General features: G+C 37.3%; 1 protein-coding gene across 1 annotated transcript; it reads left to right on the top strand.

Annotated features, from left to right (window-relative positions):
• Nucleotides 1-1202: 1202 nt before the first annotated feature.
• Nucleotides 1203-16576, top strand: LOC148876813 (uncharacterized). Its single transcript, XM_088972206.1, has 6 exons — nucleotides 1203-1783; nucleotides 13020-13113; nucleotides 13292-13468; nucleotides 13742-13840; nucleotides 14531-14773; nucleotides 15948-16576. Exons 2-6 carry the CDS (start codon nucleotides 13039-13041, stop codon nucleotides 16410-16412), a joined length of 1059 nt encoding a protein of 352 aa, XP_088828332.1. The 5' UTR covers nucleotides 1203-1783; nucleotides 13020-13038; the 3' UTR covers nucleotides 16413-16576.
• The last annotated feature ends 200 nt before the right edge of the window (nucleotides 16577-16776 follow it).

The raw sequence follows: 16776 nt of genomic DNA on the forward strand, positions 1-16776 counted from the left end.
AAACAATCCTTGAATAATATCTTATAGCTTTTTCTTGAAATCTTTTATAGTCCTCAAACTATAGTTTTTTTTTTTTTTTAGAATGTTTACCAAACTTCTTTTCTGATCCCACATGTTCATTCACTAGGGAAGGGGGGAGGGGGGTTCAATTTTTTTTTCTTATTAAATTTGTGTATCAAGTGCATGTAGAATCTGAAATCTTCCCCATAAACAAATTCAGATGGTCGATTGCCTCCAAACAGAACATGATTTGAAGTTGTTTGATGACCAAAAAACCATCAACCATCATGTCATGAGAAATTAAATTCAGTTAAAGCTATTTCTTCCGTTCAATATTATTAATTGCACATGGCTTTCTCTGTTGGATTGGTTGAGACTTTGGATCCATCTTTCATATCATAATCTATTTTACTATTACACATTACTATTCACTATTTCCACCATAAAACCCGTTTTTTTCTAATTTATTTTGTGGGCCCGGATGTAGTAGGCACATTAGGTAAATACAATGAGTGAACACGTAATAAGTCTGTGATATATGCCTCAATTAATGTATCTTTTATCCAAATGTTTTTATTTCATTAAACATAAATTATCCATTATTTTATTATTCTTATCAAAATAATTAAAAATAAAAACAATGAAAAAGGAAAACCTAAACATGTTAGGAGTTGAGATTCATTTACATTTTCTATTTTCATTGTTTTTTATTTTTAATTATTTTGACAAAGATAATAAAATAATGGATAATGATAATTTTTGTTTAATGGAACAAAAACCGTTTGAATGAAAGACACATTAACTGAGACATGTTTTACACAGCTATTACATTCTCACTCAATCTTATGTGTCTATTACATCCAGACCCTTATTTTGTTTGGTTGCTTGCACATACACAAGTGTTTCACGTGCCAAATTCCTCTCCATTTCCATCATGTGTGCCTTTTTCTATTATTTTGCTTTGCCTCTAGAAAATTAGAACCAATCACAACAGTATGAACAACTCAGTTTACCCAAAAACAGCTATTCGGAGCATTTTAGAACTGGGTCAATTACCATGTGTATCGATGACTTTCGGCAGATTATTGCGGATCCATTTATACTGTGTTTGGTTTGAAAGAAAACGTTGTTTGGTTTGTAAGAAAACGTAAGAAAAAGAAAACAAAAATGGTAAAAATTGCCTTACAGTCGAGTTGCCACTTGCCAGACTCCAGATCCCTGCCCAGACAAATTATGCTCACGTCTACCCACATAAGCAACTCAGCAAGTAATGAAATATTACAGGAAAGTTGAAATAGAAAAAAATAGATTTACAGAAAAGTTAAAAAAGAGGGGAAGATTACAGCAAAAAAGAAAACAGAAAACCCACCAAAATTACATCTGTCGGCATGGAAATGAAAATTTCAACCTTTTCCCCCTTTGCTCTTATGACTTATTAGTCGTGAATATCCAATCCTTCGTTCTTTCGAGTTTTGACCATCATCTAGAAATACAAAATTTACCACGAAGAAAGGGGAGTACAAGGGCCACTGGGATTTAAAAGAATTTTTAAAATACTTGGTCCAGACGTCATACACATTATCCATCGCGTCCTCTCTCCTTCCTCTGCTCTCGTTGATTTTTCAACCGACCCAGTTGTCTTCTTTGCAAATCCATCTGTAAGATCGGTATTTCCCGCAAGACCTTTTAATGGTTGACCAGATTTCGGTTTCTCTTGACAGTTGAGATTATTCAGGAGCCGGGAAGTAGCGGGGGAGGGGAACGTTTAGTTAATCCATAACAGGTATACTGTTTCTGTTAGAAGTTGTTACAAGGAGTTGGATGTTATGCGCACTGGTCGTATTTCTGACTTTTGGTTTTGTTTGTCTAACATATTAAAATTGTATTTGTAAAATCTCTTGTAAAACCTTCTGAAGTTCATTCACCATTCGTCATAAAACATTTGAGTACTCAAAGCTGTGACTGATAAAAGGATGTTTGTCAATTGCCCCAGTCCCAAATCGCCACTGACTTAGTGCTGCTAATTAGTTCCCCAGTTAATTTAATGTGTTTGAAACTCACTTCTAACTCTTTTAACCTTTGATGGTTTCGAGGTTTATTGCGGTTATAATCAAGAATATAGTAGTGGATTCACTATAAAAATTTTTAAATCCCCTTGGGGAAAATCTGTTGTTCTATCTATAATTTGGTTACCGTTTTTATAGATTTTAGAGAGCAAACGCAATTTGGTTTGGTTATCGATCAGGGGTTTTCTTTGGTACATTAGACAGAAATTGTATTTGGTTATCCTTAGAAAAATTGTCAAGGACTTCTATTTTTCAAAGACCGTTATTCATCATCTAAGCCTTATTCCAACTATATGGGTCGACTACATGAATCCTGTTTCCTCATTCTGCTCTATTTTGAAGAGATGATTATGATTGTAAAATTAAGGGACAATGCCCTACCCATGTTGGCACAAATAAATCTAATTGTGATGTTCAGTAGTTTAAAACACTTGATGAATCAGTGGTGATGTCCTATGGCTATGGATAATTTATTGTTGATATTAAGGTGAGATAAGTTTTCCCAACATGCTTTTTGCCTGATTCCTTTTTTTTGTTGCTTTATGGTAGCCCGTCCCCCATACCCATATCCCCCAAGCACTGGTGGTAACAAGATTTGATCCCAACTCTCTGCTACAACTAGCCAGAGCTGAGCCACCATCAGTTGGTTCTTTGCCTGATAATTTTATACTGGACAATAAGGATGTCTTAAAGGGTTTGTTTCATTGACAACCTCTAATTAGCTTCATTAGTGGAGTGAATTTTGGAATCTCTACATTTATTTTTTCTAGGACCAAACAGATTAGGTAGAAATTCTCAATAACTGCCTTGTGCAAAGAGAGATAATGGTGTGAAGATGTTTATGCTCAAACAGTTATTCTAAAGATCCCTGCATAATTAAACAGAGTATATAGACTTATAGGCCTCTTTCCTAAAATGGTTATGCAAGTCCAGAGTTGCTTCTGAATCCTATTTGTGTAAATGTGTTATTGGGTTGTTTCAATAACTAATATGGAATATGTACATGTAGCACTTTAGTGCTGATTACAGGAGTTAAAAAAGAGGTTTAGAGGAGGTGTTGGAATATTTGCCAAGACTGGTCAATGGGCACATGAACTTTACATATGGTTGGACAAGATAATGGTAGCTGTAGTAGGTGATGATCCCCACATTTCTTAAACTGGGTAGAATGCTTGCTATCATGAGTCACCTGGTCAGGGCCAATTAAAATGTCTTGTCATTTGGCATGAAGGATCCCTAAATGCCAAATAATCCCTACAAGGTTGTTGGTTTTGGCTGGATATGTAATGGTGAGGGAAAATTGAGCTATACAAGTGGAGGGGAACTTGTTGCACTATGAGGATTGGTACTTGTTGCAAGCCTGTAGCAAGGCATTGTTAAATCACCTTCTAGTTATTCTCTGTTTCTCTCTTCAATTTTTTGTATTCTCTTGCATCTCTTTCCTAACCAACTCAACCTTATTTTAATAACTGGGGAATGTTGGGGCTGGGGTGTGATACTAATTTGTAATGCCATCAAGGTAACTCTGTAACTTAATTATTGAGGAATGTTGGGGCGGGGTGTGATACTAATTTGTAATGCCATCAAGGTAACTCTACAACTCTGCCAGTGTGAGCATGTCTTACACCACCAGCCCCAATCCCGGATAAAGGAGGGTTACGTCAGGTTGGCAGCCGACACTAAAACTTTTGCTGAATTGTCATGAACATATTTGCATGTTAATATGGATGAGCAGGAAAAATAGAAAGGATAGGATCATAAAGAAAGTCATAAGTAGGGACTTAACTACAATAGGTGATAAAATGAGAGAAAATAGACTAAGATGGTTTGGTCATGTGCATAGAAGACCATCAACAACTAGGGGTGTCAATGGACCTGGTTTTGGGTTGGACCTTGTTGAGTTTTGGGCTGATATAACATGTTTCTTATTTGCATAGCATAGTTAGGGAGTTATTGGGCCTTAGGCCCATTAGTTTATGTTTTAAGTTAAGAGTGTTTTTAAGTTCTCACAAGTAGCCGACTTACTAAGGGCATACTTGTCTTTGTACTCTCTTTTATTTATGAGTATATAATCTAATGAAAGGGGCGACTAGATCTAATTCTGAGTTTCTCCCATTCTCTTCTATCTCTCTTCTCTCTCTTTCTCAGCTGAAACCTTTTCTTCTCTTTCTTTTCTTCTTTATTTTATAGTTTTTATATCAAAACAGGTTGTCCAAACTTTTCTACTTGATATCAGAGCAAGTTTAAAGATTTATTGAGCTGCTCCATCATGCAGCCCTAGATCGGCTGACTGCATGATAAGGTAAAGGGCTAATCGAAGACTTCAGGTAAGCCTAGTTTTTGGATTTTTTGGTGGAATTGCAATCTCTTGTAGCTGGTCTAGGGTTTTACACTAAAATCAGGAAGAACTAAAGAAAGGGGGAGAGTTCTATTTTAGTAGGAATTTCAATTTTGACCTAGGAAGTGGTGCTCTAGTTTTCTAGGGTTCCTTGAGGTTTTTCGAAGGGGGTGTTTCAAGTCCCAACCTTTTTGGAGGTCTCTGGAGGGTATGACAACCTCTTCTCTCTCTTCTTCCACTCTCACGGAAAATGGAATCATTGGAGGGAGGGTGTTTTAGGTTTCCAAAGGAGATAAATACCTTTCTTTTCATCTCAAATTGATTTCCTAATCTACTCTGGGAGTTATGGAAGGCTGTGGAGTTGAAAACAAATTTATAGGAGAAATGGGATTTGGGGGAGGAGGTGTTGGAGACCTCTTTAGGACCGGAATCACTATAGTCAAGTTGGATGGTACAAACTACTTAGAATGGTCATAATCTGCAATGATGGCCATTGGTGCTCGTGGGAAATTGGGGTATGTCACTGGTGAGGAAAAGAAACCTGAAACTAACAATTCCCGATGGGTACAAGAGAACTACATGGTGATGACTAGGCTGTGTAATTCCATGTTGCCCAATATAATTTAGAACTTTTTATGGCCTAACACAACTAAGGAGATTTGGGATGGAGTAGTGGAAACCTATTCACAAAATGAGAACGCTGCTAGAGCCTATTAGTTGAGAAACCATGTGATTACTACTAGGCAGAGAGATAAGTCTGTTGCTATTTATTTTTCAGCCCTCAAAACCTTATGGCAGGAGATAGATCATTTGGAGACTATGGTTTGGGAAAGTAGAAAAGATGCAATAACTTATCAGAAGATGGTAGAGAAGAATAGGGTTTTTGAGTTTTTAGCTTGACTTAACCCTGAGTATGATATTGCATGGTAATGTATTCTTTCCCGAGACAGTATAACTCTCTCTTAGGCATATGCCTTTGTGTATGGAGAGGAGTGTAGGAGAAATGTGATGATGAAGAACCTAGGCCTTGAGCAGCCAGCTATGGTTAGCATAGCGAAGCCTAAGCTGAATGGGGACAAGGGTGGAAATGAATTGAGAAATGAGGACAAAAGGGATTCGATCTGTGACTACTATAAGAAACCCAAACATACCATAGATGCCTGTTGGAAGCTTTACCCACACCTTGTACCGAGCCAACTCAGAAATAAGAAGGGAAATGTGAATATGGCAATGACTAGTGATTTATCAGGGCCACCTACTACAGCCTCTCTAGAGTCTGTTGCAACAACTACAGTGAGGGCCGAATTGGAGAGATATGGGTAGTTTATGAATCAGAAGGATACAACCAGTTCCAACTCATTATCAGGTGGACAACAAGGTGGAAGAGGATCAAGAGGTAGTCATTCTACCTCATTTCCACTCACAAGTAGTTCACATGCCACTGCAAATTATGTATCCACTACAGGTAAGGGGGGACCTCTCTAGATTATAGACTCAGGAGCCTTAGAACATATGACCAACATTTCTACCATTTTCACCTCATACCACTTCTGCTCTAGTAGAGATAGAGTTTCCACAATTGATGGACCACATGTTCCCATTCCTGGGAAAGGGTTTGTCAAGATAACTGATACCATTACCCTACCTTTTGTCCTTAATGTTCCTAGACTGAGCACTGATCTTTTATCTGTTAGTAGTTCTGTGATTTTTTCTCTTGGTCATTGTGTTTTGTAGGATTTGGAATCAAATAGGATGATTGGGAGTGGTCGTGAGGTGAATGGAATATATCTTTTTGATGTGCTTCCTAGTCATAAGAGTCATCATGTCAGTAGGAGTTGTGTCAAAGCTAGTGGGTCAGATTATGCTTTGGTATAATCGGTTAGGACATTTGTCTTTTGCTTCTTTGCATTTTTTGTTTTCCAAATTGTTTGAGTTTGTCAGTTTGTCTAGTTTGGAGTGTGAGGGCTGTCAACGTGGAAAGCATTGTAGACATTCCTTTAAAGTAAGTAATAAAAGATGTTTTTCTGTTTTTGATATTGTTCATACTGATGTGTGGGGGCCATACCATGTTTCTTCTATGGGTGGCTATCTGTATTTTCTTCTATTTATAGATGATTATTCTTGGTACTCTTGGATATATTTGATGAGAACCTGTGATGAGGTACTGTCTTTGGTTCAACAATTCCATCAGATGGTGCTGACACAGTTTGGGGTATGAGTGAAAGTGTTTAGATCAGACAATGCTAGTGATTACTTTGAAAAAAACCTGGCATCATACCTATTGGAGCATGGAGTTATCCATAAGAGCAGTTGTACATACACTCCACAACAAAATGGTGTAGCAGAAAGGAAGAATAGACATATTGTGGAAGTAGCAAGAAGTAGGATGTTGAACTCTATAGTTCCAATTCATTTTTGGGGTGATGCAATTCTTACAACAGTGTTCTTCATTAATCAGGTGCCTTCTCGTGTTCTTGGATATAGTACTCTGTTCAACCTTCTTTTTCTTGAGGGGGAGACATTCCATATTCCTCTAAGGGTGTTTGGATGTGTATGCTTTGTTCATGTTCTTGGTCCTCACTACTCAAAGCTGGATCTTAAGACGAAGAAGTGTGTCTTCTTTGGGTATGCAGGAAATTGGAAGGGGTATTGTTATGATCCAGTATCTGGGAGTTGGTATGTTACTATGGATGTCACATTTTTTTGATTCCACACCTTTTTTCTCGGGGGTTTTTTTTCAGGGGGAGTGTTTTTTTGAAGGGAGTGAGCAATCTATACCACTTCCTATTCCAGCTCCTTTGTCTATTCTAGTGTTTGATTTGCTTATCTCACCTACTTCGCCACCTCCATTGCGTCTTGTCTCTCAGTGTTTTACACGACAACGCCTACGACAACATAGGGAGGTTGATTCTGTAGTAGAGGAATCCACGTCACTCCCTATCGGCTCATCGGAGATTCCAGGTTCGATTGAGATAGTCCCAGGTATGCCTCTTGTTCCCCCTGATGGTTTAGTTCCTATTGATGCTACTACCCCTGCTCCTAACACCATTTCAGATGACCTTGATCTCCCTATTGCCCTTAGAAAAGGGAAGAGGAGGTGTACTGCTCATTGCATCTCACACTATCTTTCCTACGGTGGATTATCCCCTTCCTACCAGACCTTCCTTTCTTCTCTTGGCTCTGTGTCTATACGTAGGAGTGTTAGTGAGGCTCTCTCCAAACTTGAGTGGAAGACAACTATGCAGGAGGAAATGAAATCATTGATTAAAAATCAGACATGGGAGATTGTGGATTTGCTCGATGGCAAGGAGACTATTGGATGCAGATGGGTTTATACAATGAAGTACAAGGATGATAGGAGTATAGAAAGGTACAAGGCGAGGCTGGTTGCAAAAGGGTATACTTAGACTTATAGCATAGATTACTTGGAAACTTTTGCACCAGTGGAAAATATGAGTTCAGTTCGGATTCTTCTATCATTAGTAGCTACATACCTTTGGCTACTCTTCCAACTTGATGTAAAGAATGCCTTTCTCAATGGGGACTTGCAAGAGGAAGTGTATATGCACCTTCAAATTGGCTTCTACAATAATGTGGAAAAAGGAAAGACATGCAGGTTAAAGAAGTCCCTATATGGTTTAAAGTAATCACCCAGAGCTTAGTTTAACAGGTTTAAAAGTGCATTGATTGTATTTGGCTATACTCATACTCAATCCGATCATACTCTTTTTGTAAAGAGGAGGGGTTCACTGGTGTCAGTTTTGATGGTATATGTGGATGACATTGTAGTTACAAGAAATGATTTAAGTGAGATTGATACCTTGAAGAAGAATCTGCACAAAGAGTTTGAGATTAAGGATCTTGGAGAGCTAAAGTACTTTCTGGGCATTGAAGTGGCAAGGTCCAAATATGGGATCTTCATCTTACAAAGGAAGTATGTTCTAGATCTACTACAAGAGACACGGAAGCTTGGGGCAAAGGCAATTGATACATCTATTGATCAGAACCATAGGATAAATGCTTTAGAGGGTAAGCTAGTGAAGGATGTTGGAAGATATCAGAGGTTAGTGGGGCGGTTGCTATACTTATGTATGACACCACCAGACATCTCTTATGCAGTGAGTGTGGTGAGTCAATAGATGCATGCCCTACAAGTTCAACATTGGGAGGCTATTGTTTGTTGACTATGAACAATTGAAGTTAGAGGCTTACACAGATGCTAATTGGGCAGGGTGTCTAGATGACAAGAGATCTACATTGGGAATTTGTACTCTTGTTGGAGGTAATTTAGTTTCATGGAAGAGTAAGAAACAAATAGTTGTGGCAAGGTCAAGTGCAAAAGCTGAATACAGAGCCATGGCACATGGTGTTTCAAAGCTCCTCAGGATCCGTTCTTTGTTAGGGGAGAGTGGAGTTGAGGCCAAAGAACCTATGATGCTATATTGTGACAATCAGGCATCTATTAACATTGCCCACAACCCAACTCAACATGATAGGATGAAGCATATAGAAGTGGATAGACACTTTATAAGGGAAAGGGTGACATCCGGAGAAGTTTGCTTGCCCATATGTTGCATCTGACTTGCATCTTGCTGATGTTCTTACAAAAGGAGTTGCAAGAAACAGTTGGAGCATGATTTACACAAGTTGGGAACATGTGATGTTGAGGTTTTAGACAAATTGTGTAGTCTATAGTGGTAGTTTTTAATTATTTATCATTTAGATTAGGAGTGGGGACCACAACACTCTTGTTGTGTCCTTTTTGAGTAGTTATTTTAATTGTTTTGTGTTAGCTGCCCTATAAGGGCATATTGGTCTTTGTACTCATTATTTTAGACTATAAATAATAGTGAAGAGGGCTGCCAGCATTATTGCTCTCTTTTCTCTCTCAAATCTCTTCTCTTCCTTTCCTCCTTTCCTCCTTTCTTCTCTTCTTTTACAGATTTTTTATTTCAACATTTTTCTACTTGTGACATTTATTCCCAACTTGAGGGGGAGTGTTGAGTTTTGGGCTGATATAACATGTTTGTTTATTTACATAGCATAGTTAGGGAGTTATTGGGCCTTAGGCCCATTAGTTTATATTTAAAGTTAAGAGTGTTTTTAAGTTCTCACAAGTAGTTGACTTACCAAGGCATACTTGTCTTTGTACTCCCTTTTATTTATGAGTATATAATCTAATGAAAGGGGCGATCAGACCTAATTCTGAGCTTCTCCCATTCTCTTCTATCTCCCTTTTCTTTCTTTCTCAGCTGAAACCTTTACTTCTCTTTCTTTTCTTCTTTCTTTTACAGTTTTTTATATCAAAACAGGTTATCCAAACTTTTCTACTCCCTGTCCAAATTGATTTTGATTTGGACGGAATGGATGGACCAATAAGACATTGAATTGGACCAGTCCATACTTAATGGTCCAAAGTATTTATTGGATTGAATTGGACCTGGTCCATCCGTAATGGATTTATATTGAATTGGGTCAGATTGAACCAATATCCATTTTGTTAATAGAAGATAAGAATACATGTGTCAATGGACCAAGTTTGGGTTAGAACCATTCTAAATTAAGACCAATTTGAACAGATTGGGTGGTCTAGACATTGAATTGGACTGATCCAAAATGGTCAAGAGTATTCATCAGATTGGATTGGACCCGGTCCATCTGTACTGGACTCATTGGACTGGATCAGATTGGACCAAATCTGGTCCAATTGACACCCCTATCAACAACTTTTGTAAGAATAAGTGATTTGTTACAAGTTGAAGGGGTTAGAAGGACAAAGGGTAGACCAAAGAGTACATGGGTAGAAGTAGTAAGCAATGATCGGTCCATCTGTACTGGACTCATTGGACTGGATCAGATTGGACCAAATCTGGTCCAATTGACACCCCTATCAACAACTTTTGTAAGAATAAGTGATTTGTTACAAGTTGAAGGGGTTAGAAGGACAAGGGGTAGACCAAAGAGTACATGGGTAGAAGTAGTGAGCAATGATTTAAGCGGAAATAATTTAACAATGCATATGGCAATAAACAGAACCGTCAGGTGAAACAGGATTCATGTAGCCAATCCCATATAGATAAGGCTTGGATGATGATGATGATGAACACAGTAACTCTATGTTGTAGGCAGGAATTAGTCAGCCAATGGCTGTTTTGTTGATTGACATAACCATACTTCTCTATGTCAGGGATTACTGGTGTGTTTCATTATACTAGATCAATAAAGTTTTATGTTGCTAATGATAAAAGATCCCAATATTAAGGACCTATAGCTCCTGGATAAAACTACAAAAATGGACATGGATAAAGAAGACAAGAATACAACTATCAATTTCCTAAAATCTAGGACATGGATACAGGTACGGGTATTTCACTAATACTTATATCATGGTTTAATATCTAGTTTTTAAAGCTAAATGTCATTACTAGTTGAAATGATATTTTCAAGTTTCAATTGCCATGCGAGATGCATCTTTAAAGCAGTGTGCTTTGGGATCAACAAACAAATTGGTATTGATAGTTCATCATGAATATCCAACGATCATGGCCTCTGGGTAGGGGGTCAATGCTGTGTGACTCTGGCTTCATGTGCACAAGCTTGTAGAGATGAGGTAAATAAGTGGAGTCAACAGCATGCTCCAATCTTGGGATTGGCACCTCACCAACCATAAAATAAGCCTCCTGAAATGAATGCTTTTAGAACCAAAGGTGACAAATCTTCATTACTTTAGCAACCACACACACCAAAAAAAAAAATAGTGAGAAGTCCTAATTTATTAATCTAACTTGTACACCAAGTAAGCTCTTAAAAAATATATGACCAAAAAGTAGCATATCTTGAGAGGATCTGACTGGGGCACATGTTAACCTATTTTACTGAGATACATCAGGGAAGCAGGGAAATAGCTAGAGAAGGTGTGTTGGATATGAAAGTTGCTAATAATTGAAGTATCTGAAACAATATGGCACCTATTTACAGGTATCTGGGTATCACAGATAATAACAATTTTGAAACTTCAATGGACAAGGTCTGTGAGGAGTCTTATAGATGCCTATATGGTCAGATGTAGAGCTGGTATTGATTAAGAACCAAATGGATGCCCACCTAGAGGGTGGTACATCTAATGGATAGTTTGGCTTAGCTAGGACATAAACCATGTGTCTGAAAGAGTGGGGGTTATGGTATTCAACAAGGGAACATAAGTAAACATTCTGGAAAGCCTACTACTTATATTAGATTAACAGAATTACATGATTTACATCTAATAAGAATTGAAAACAAATGGCATTTTCTAAAAGGAACTGTCAAAGGATTAAGTTGTTTGCTTCATGCCCAACATGTGAATGTAACAGCCTTTATCATGGTGAAATTTTGGAAAGTGAAACATCCTTCCTGCATGAGTTTTCACCATTGTCTGTTTTACAATTTGTTTATATCTCATGTGAATGTAACATGTCAGAAAGGGACTCTTGTAGTTGACCCCCTATAGTTGGGACAAGGCTTAGATGATGATGGTTGTTATGTCCCATTTAGAAGCATGAAGCATTCTTTTCATTGTGCCTCTACTCTTAACCTTCCTTTTTCTCAGTGGGAGAAGGCACATTCTTGAATTTTCTCTTTTAAATTCAATGATATCATGACTGTGTCAAGGCTTTGTTACTAGTGGTGTCCTGGTGGGACTTTTACCATCATTTTGTCAAATTGTTGAATGATGATATTAGAATTTCTTATTTTTAGAGAATAGTTTTAGGGCCTGTTCATTTGCTCTGAAGTCTGACATCTGAAAGTGCAGTAATTACATTAAGAGGTATATTGGTATTGGTGAACTTTTCTTTCCTCTGAACTCTTAATGCAGATTCTGAATTCTGAATTCTGAATTCTGAAAATTATCAAATATCCATTTTGACCCATATATGAGAGTTTTTGTTTGTCTTTTTAGGGTGTATCATTGGAAAATAAAAAGTTGTATGATTGCACTTTAAGAGATAAGAGATAAGAGGAAATGAACAACCATTTTTCTCTTAAAGTTAAAAGATTCCTCTTAAGAGATAAGAGTTAAGAGGAAATGAACAGGCCCTTAGTTTGATTTTAGGCCTCTTAAACAATGATGACATTAAAAATAAAAAAAAATAGTTTGATTTGAAGTGATATTGCTGAGTGTCCTAATGGGCACACTGCTGTCTTTTGTGAAAATGGTGATTTATGAGGTTACTTAAATGTTTGCATTCAGTGAATGGTTTAGGTTAGATTTAAGAGGTTCTATGGATAATTAGTTGGAGCTAAACTTTGTAGCAAGAAGATAACTAAAGAAGTTCTAAACTTGCCTATAGAAAAGGAATTCTGGACTTGATATTATTTTAGACAGAGATATTAAATCAATATTCATCGAGTAGAAATATAGGAAAACCCAATTTTCATAAATGGGACAAGTCCTTGTGAAAGACAAAAAACAGTAGGATTCTTTTGTCTTTACAGAAGCTTACTTTTTGACTATTAATCTCTTGAGCAATTTGTGCTGTATGACTGAACCAATTTTGACAATCTTAGTTCTATACCCATGACCCAAATATAAAGAAAAGGTGGAATACTTACACTTTTCAAATGTGGATTTCCAGGAAGACATCTTTGAAGATTATGACCACTGTTCTGAAGAAGTCTACTTCAAATGGCCTTGACAAACTGCCAAAGTATGAAGAGCAGCAGGCGAAGGTACTCCTGGTTATGAACAGTATTCCTTTAGCCTGTAAATTACTACTCGTGTTATTCATATGCATTGATTTTCAGGATAACCAAATTGAGTTTAAAATTCAAATTCTTGGGACAAGTAATAAGGTGTTCTTGGCCTCTTTTCTTAACAAAATTTAGAGGATGTTACACCTTTTTGCAGATTAATGAAGTGAGACGTATGATAGGGCCATTGCCTGAGAAGTTGTCCATTTACTGTTCTGATGCATCAATTGCAAGATATTTGCGGGCACGAAACTGGAACGTCAAGAAGGCAACTAAAATGCTAAAAGAGACATTGAAATGGAGGCTTGAGTATAAGCCAGAAGAAATCCGCTGGGTTTGCCACCTTTTATTTCTTTATCTTTTTCTGTTAGTATTAGTTTGTAAAGCATTTACTGTCAAAGCAAATATAACCTTTCTGAGCTAGATGGCTTTGGTCTGATTCACAAGATAAAAGTCTTCATTTTTCTGGGAATTGAGATATTGGCTGTTTATCTGGCTTCATGGTCATTTGCAAATAATTTTACCATTCTGTTTTTGGAATTGGAATATTCTTTGTCAAGATATGCCAGTTTTCAGGACATAGTTTCCTTTTTTCTTTGCAATGTAGGAAGAGGTTGCCCATGAAGCTGAAACAGGAAAAATATACAGATCAGGTTATGCTGATAAGTATGGGCGAACTGTTCTTGTCATGAGGCCTGGTTGTGAGGTTTGATCTTACTATCCATCCTTTCTTTAGGTATTTTTTTTTTCTTTTGTGTGTGTGCGTGTGTGTGTGTGTTTGTATCTGCAATGGGGGAGGGGGAATCTGTCCAACATGGATGCTAATTGTCAGACAAGTTTCACATCCATGCAGTTTCAGTTCATATTTATGAGATGTGTTCCCAAAATAGTTTGGTTCTTCACTCCATGCAAGTCAGGAATATAGAAAGGATGTACTTGGAATGAGCTGATGCCCATTCCGACAAGAGAAACAGTAAACTAATTTTCATTATGTATTTGGCATTTGAACACCACATAGTGTGGCATCTCTGAATTTCATATAATGGAGTTTCTTGTTAGTTGTTACAGATTGGTGTAGTTTTGGCTGTGGTGAGATTTAAGAGCAATGGCTCTATATGTGAGAATAAAGGAAGTTTATCATTTTATTTGTGATATGCAGCAATACACAAAAAAAAGATAAAAGGAAAAAGGAAAAGGAAAAAGAAAAAAGAATGAAAAGATATGCAGCAATACGGGCTCTAAGGCCAAATCATAAGTGGAACCTGGAACCATCTGTCATAATATCACGCACTTTACATTGTTCTGTCAAGTTCCCAATGGATATCTTTTTAATATTGATGCTTGACCATGTAAATTCTTTTTTCTTACAAGTTCTTGGCATCATATTAAAATGCAGAACACAAAGTCAACGAAAGGAAAAATTAGGTACTTGGTGTATTGCATGGAGAATGCAATTTTAAATCTATCACCAGAGCAGGAGCAGATGGTTTGGCTCATTGATTTTCAGGGCTTCAATATGTCAAATATTTCAGTGAAGGTAACACGGGAAACAGCCCATGTTTTACAGGATCATTACCCAGAAAGGCTTGGTGTGGCGATTCTGTACAACCCACCCAAGTTTTTTGAATCCTTTTGGACGGTATGCCTTGTCTCTTTCCTTTTTTTTGTTTATTGTTCAATAACATTTTCCTTTATTTTTTTCTCTTTATAAAGAAAACTATGAAGCTTGTAATCCAGTGAAAATGGGGAAAGAAGACATTGAATTTTATGCAGTAGGTTTTTGACATACCTGATGCCTAAAAACCTGAATATTTAAGTAAACTGAGAAGTATTGAGTGTTATGAAATTATAATGCTCTATGCATGAATTTGCGCTAATTATAGATGGTAATTATTAGGGCTGCAACTTGGGCCGGGCTAGCCTGAATCCAACCCAACTTTTTTGGGTTGGGTTGGGTCATTGGTGAGGGTTAGTGTTGTATTTTGTCAACCTGACTTCACTTCGAATTAGGTTAGGGTACCCCTTGGGCAATCCGACCCAACATGAACCTGACTTCATTATTGCTACTGTATATATGTATTATAGTCCTACTACATATTGCCATAATCCATTTGTCTCAAGTCTTAAGCCCTAACCTCAATGATAAGTTTTCATTCCATAATTTTATGTTTAATTATTGCTGATTTCATTATTTTAGTTTTCAATAAGAGATGTATCATAATCTATTATAGATTCTGTTCATTTGAAAAATTCCTTTTTTTGACTTTTGTACCAAAATAACCAATAAAAAACATTAAGCAAGTGAAACATGAATAAAAAAATATGGCCATAACAGTTGAGCTAGACTTGAACCCTGATTAAAACCAAGACAAAACCAGTTATAGCCTGGATGGTATTTTTATATTTTATAAATATGATGCCATGGGTCATTGGGTTGAACCAGCAGTCCAACCATCCCGTGACCCAGCAGCCTTTCTGGTTTTGTGTGGCCTGAGGCTTATAACATCGAGTAAATAACCACTGCACTTTGTCTTGATCCATAGTTGTATTTTTGGTGTAGTCTAAGAAAATTATGCACAAAATAATTTAGAAAAAATCCCAGTGATTGGATAGCTGTGGTTGTCTGATGAATATCCATGAGATTTAGGTGCAAACCAAATCATTCCAGAGGTGGGTTTTGACTCCTATGCATGTTCCATGTCTTCTGCTAGGATAGTAAGCTAAGCTTGTTTTTACAGCTCATTCATCCAAGTAGATTCATGCATCCTTATTTGCGCACCTCTTTGTGTGGTTAAACTTACATGCCATTGCAGGTGGTGAAACCCTTTTTAGAGCCCAAAACTTACAGGAAAGTAAAGTTTGTTTACTCTGACGACCTTAATTCCAAGAAGATAATGGAGGACCTCTTCGACATGGACAAGCTTGAGACTGCTTTTGGAGGAAATAGCCAGCTGGGTTTCAACATTAGCAACTATGCCGAGAGGATGAGAGAAGATGACAAGAGAATGCCCTCATTTTGGACAAGAGGGAGTCCTACGGCCCCAGAAACTACTCCAAATACGGTCCCATGTTTTATTACCATCAACTCAGGATCCGATTCTGATGACTCTGATAAGGAGCAAGCGAACAACACTTGTGATAAAGGAGTTGATTCTGAAGAATGCTCCCCTGATAATAACTTAACAGTGGCTAACAATAGTAACAACTGTGCTGGAGATTCAAGTTCTGGTGAAAGGTCAACTAACCTTCCAGACCTTGGTAAAGTGCACTTATCCTAGGGATCCAACTAACACTTTGACATCCTTAGATGCTTGCAACCAATATATGAAAAATATTTGTTCTTTTTCTTTTCTTCTTAGCCATGTGGACAACATGTATCTGATTTCTGGACAGTTTTTCTTCGAGAATAGAAGCAATGAGTTCCAACTAAGGCGTTTTTACAGATTCAGTGTTCAGCATTATTGTTTTATTTGGGGGAGGGGGAGGTGTGCTTTAAGATTTTGATAGACGTGTAAGATTCTATTATAAATAATTAATTCACAAATTTTCTTGTAACATTTTTTGTGAAGATACTTCATTTTTCTTCACAACTTTCTGTTGGCGGGCATAATTCTCTCCACAACACTGATGGGGGAACACTTG

Source organism: Nelumbo lutea, chromosome 1 (assembly GCF_056320005.1).
Source record: "Nelumbo lutea isolate HS-2025 chromosome 1, American lotus-T2T, whole genome shotgun sequence".
NCBI classification, from domain to species: Eukaryota; Viridiplantae; Streptophyta; class Magnoliopsida; order Proteales; family Nelumbonaceae; genus Nelumbo; species Nelumbo lutea.